This window comes from Mustela nigripes, unplaced genomic scaffold (assembly GCF_022355385.1).
Source record: "Mustela nigripes isolate SB6536 unplaced genomic scaffold, MUSNIG.SB6536 HiC_scaffold_2538, whole genome shotgun sequence".
NCBI classification, from domain to species: domain Eukaryota; kingdom Metazoa; phylum Chordata; class Mammalia; order Carnivora; family Mustelidae; genus Mustela; species Mustela nigripes.
The window spans coordinates 907-4,557 of NW_026741944.1; the positions used below are offsets into that span (position 1 = coordinate 907).

General features: G+C 60.8%; 1 protein-coding gene across 2 annotated transcripts; it reads right to left on the reverse strand.

Moving 5' to 3' along the window:
• Positions 1-1,305: 1,305 nt before the first annotated feature.
• Positions 1,306-3,645, reverse strand: LOC132008970 (uncharacterized). 2 transcript variants are annotated; one of them, XR_009401764.1, is made up of 3 exons: positions 2,889-3,645; positions 2,740-2,789; positions 1,306-2,540 (listed from the first exon to the last, which is right to left on the reverse strand). XR_009401764.1 is itself a non-coding variant. In XM_059387424.1 (2 exons), exons 1-2 carry the CDS (start codon positions 2,961-2,963, stop codon positions 1,743-1,745), a joined length of 873 nt encoding a protein of 290 aa, XP_059243407.1. In that variant the 5' UTR covers positions 2,964-3,645; the 3' UTR covers positions 1,306-1,742. The 2 variants fall into 2 exon arrangements, 1 of the variants encoding a protein (XP_059243407.1); XM_059387424.1 differs by lacking the exon at positions 2,740-2,789.
• Positions 3,646-3,651: the final 6 nt, after the last annotated feature.

The window sequence follows — 3,651 nt, forward strand, 5'->3', positions numbered from 1 at the left end:
GCCTGCCCCCAACCAGGGAGCCTGGGGCATGGAGCTGCAGGGCTGGGTGGGGAAGTCCCAGTGGAGGGAGGCTGGGCAGGAGGCTGTCCTTCCAGCTTGTCATCCCTGGCGGCGAAATGGGCCGGTCCTGGCCAAGGACAGCAGTGTCACCCTGATGCCAGAGGGCTCCCTGCCCGCTGCTGCCCTGTCCCCATGTTGGAGCCCCCCTTCCTGAGCCCAGGAGCTCCACAGCATGCCCCAGAATCCTCCTGGGTGGCTGGAGAGCTGGCGGACCCGGGGAACAGCGGGTGAGTAAGCGACTAGGGGCGGGGGATGGGACGTGGGAGCATCCCTGGCGCACAGGATTGCCCAGAGCGGGGCCAGGGGGCACCCAGTGCCTAGGGACCAGAGCACTTGTTGGGGCCCACAAAAATGTTTTATTCTAAGTTTCTTTAAAATCAGGAGGAAGGGGCACCTGGGTGGCTCAGTGGGTTAAGCCTCTGCCGTAGGCTTAGGTCATGATGCCAGGGTCCTGGGATCGAGCCCCGCATTGGGCTCTCTGCTCAGCAGGGAGCCTGCTTCCCCTTCTCTCTCTCTGCCTGCCTCTCCACCTACTTGTGATCTCTGCCTGTTAAATAAATAAATAAAATCTTAAAAAAAAATCAGAAGAAAAAAACGTAATTATGAATATATAGTAATAAATATAATATGAAATATATAAAAATGGATATTTGGGGGCGCCTGGGTGGCTCAGTGGGTTAAGCCGCTGCCTTCGGCTCAGGTCATGATCTCAGGGTCCTGGGATCGAGTCCCGTATCAGGCTCTCTGCTCAGCAGGGAGCCTGCTTCCTTCTCTCTCTCTCTCTGCCTGCCTCTCAGTGTACTTGTGATTTCTCTCTGTCAAATAAATAAATAAAATCTTTAAAAAAAAAAAAATGGATATTTGTTTTATAGCAATTAAATTATAAAATACAATTGTGTGTGTGTGTGTGTGTGTGTGTATTTAAGTAAGTTTTCCTCCCAGCTTGGGTCTTGAATTCATAATCCTGAAATCAAGAGTCATAGGCTCTACCGACTGAGCCATCCAGGCTCTCCTATAAAATACAATTTTAAATGTTTTCTGTGTTTTTTTTAAGATTTTATTTGCGGCGTCTGGTGGCTCAATGGGTTAAGGCCTTTGCGTTCCGCTCAGGTCATGATCTCAGGGTCCTGAGATGGAGCCCCGAATTGGGCTCTCTGCTCGTTGGGGAGCCTGCTTCCCCCTCTCTCTCTGCCTGCCTCTCTGCCTGCTTGGGATCTCTGTCAAATGAATAAATGGAATCTTAAAAAAAAAAAAAAAGAAAGAAAGATTTTATTTATTTAACAGAGAAAGACACAGCGAGAGAGGGAACACAAGCAGGGGGAGTGGGAGAGGTCGGGAGGCTTCCCTCCAAGCAGGGATCCCAATGCAGGACCCGGGGATCATGCCCTGAGCCCAGAGTGGGATGCTTCGCCAAGGGAGCCACCCAGGTGGCCCCAATTTTTAATTTTTTTTTTTTATGGAGGAAGGCCAAGTGCTCAGGGCTCCGGAAAGTCCCAGGCAGCGGCGCTGAAGAGTGCAGAGGTCAGCAGGAAGGGGCAGAGGTGGAGCTGGGGCTCTGGGATACAGCGTCCTGGGGGCAGAGCCCCCGCCTGTGGGTGGTCCCCAGGTTCTGCGGATGGTCCCCCTGCCCCAGGTCGGCCCTCCTTCTGCCAACATCCAGGACCCACGGGGGCGGAGAGGGGTCACCAGCTCCCAGTGCCCGGTCGGGGATGGGGGGCGGCGGAGCCCTCCGTGTCCGGACGAGCGGATGGCCGCCCCCTCCCCGCCCCCGGGGCCGAGCTGTGAGCAAGGCGGGGTGGGAGAGCGTCCCCCGGGGCTGAGCGGGGCCTGGGAGCTGGGACGGGGTGCGGCCGGCCTGGGGGTGCGCTCGGAGCTGTCGGGCGGCGGCACAGCAGCAGGCAGAGGCCGGGCACGGGCCGAGCGGGCCGGGCGGGCGGGAGCTCAGCCTCGGGCTCTGGGCGAGGGCGGCCGGGCGGGCTCGGGGTGAGCTGCGCGAGGCCGAGTGTCGCCGCGGGGGGCGGAGAGAGGGCGGCGGCCCTGCGTGTCCTGGGGCGGAGGCGCGGGGCACGGCCGGCGGGGCCCGCGGTGACCGCGCGTGGACTCGACCCGGGGCCGGCGGGAGCGGCTGGGCTTGGAGCGGGCGTGGGGGGCTCGGGGTCCGCCTTCGTCTCGGCCGGGGGCGGCGGCGGCTGCGGGGCACGTCTGCTCTGGGGGCGGAGAGGAGACCCCGGGCGGCCCACGTGCAGGCCCAGCGGCGGCGAGGCCGAGGCCGAGGCCGAGGCCGAAGCCGAGCCCGGGAGGAGCCGGCGCCGGCGGGAGACCGGCCGGTCCCGCGGCGGCTGCGGCTCCGGCCACGAGGGGGCCCCGCTGGCCGCGTCCCCAGCCCGCGGACGACAAGTCACCAAAGGGTGTGTCGTTTTCACGCGAAGACTGAGAGGGGCAGGGGGAGCTGCTGTCTCTGAGCTCGAACGGTCTAGAAACTGAAGGCGCAGGGTGGGGGTCAGGGTCTCCCCAAGAGCAGGGGGAAGCCTGGCGGGTTCTCCTTCCCCCCAGGTACCCTCCCGGCCCCCACCCGCCAGGCTTCCCCCTGCCCTTGGGGAGAGCCTGACCACCCCCTTCCTCCTGGCATTCCCGAAGCTTCTGAGCCTCTGGGGACAAGGGTGGGGGCCGGGAGGGTACCTTGTTCCCAGAGGCTCAGAAGCTTCGGGAATGCCAGGAGGAAGAGGCACCTGTTGAGAAAGGTCAGGGAAGGAGCCGGGGTCTGTGTGGACTCTTCCCCAGGGGCTGGAGCTGAGGACCAAGGCCCCAAACCGTGGGCTGCGGCTCACCCGCTCCACTGCGGCAAGGGTGTGGGAGCCTCCAGGATCCAGTCTCATCCCCTTGGCGGCCAGGCCCTCTGGCATGGGGCCCGGACGGACCACTCGATGCTTGCTGTTCCCTCCTCCATAAGCACTTGCCTCTGGTGGGCAGGAGGGTTCTAGGTGGGCGGGTCGCTGCGCAGGTCCGGGCAGGTGCAAAGGCTCAGCGGTGGCTCCTGGGGCCCAGGCTCTGCCTCCACCGACAGTCTGACCCGGAGCACAGCCTCCTTGGCCAAGGCCAGTTCATTCCAGGATGGTGTCGGCCGGAACGAGAGAGCACGAGAGGCATTCGGAGGGGTGCCCGGCCTGGAGTCGGTCCTAGGCATCTTGCTATGGGACAGAGGGCTGGAGGAGATAGGAGGAAAGAGGAAAACTAGTGGGGGCCTCAGGGGTTATTCAAGGGTGTGTGAGACTCTGTGTCATTCTTGAAAAGCTTTCCCTTTAGAGACACAAACATTTGTATGAGATGTTCTTTAAAAAGGACATTAAGAGGGACACCTTGGTGGCTCAGTTGGTTAGGCCGCTGCCTTTGGCTCAGGTTGTGATACCGGGATCCTAGGATTGGGTCGCCCATTGGGCTCCCTGCTCGGCCGGGAGTCTGCTTTTCTCTCTGCCTCTGCCTGCTTGTGCTCTCTCTCTCTCTTTGACAAGTAAATAAAATCTTTTTTTTTTTTTTTTAAGATTTTATTTATTTATCAGAGAGAGAGAGGGGAGAGAGCGAGCACAGGCAGAC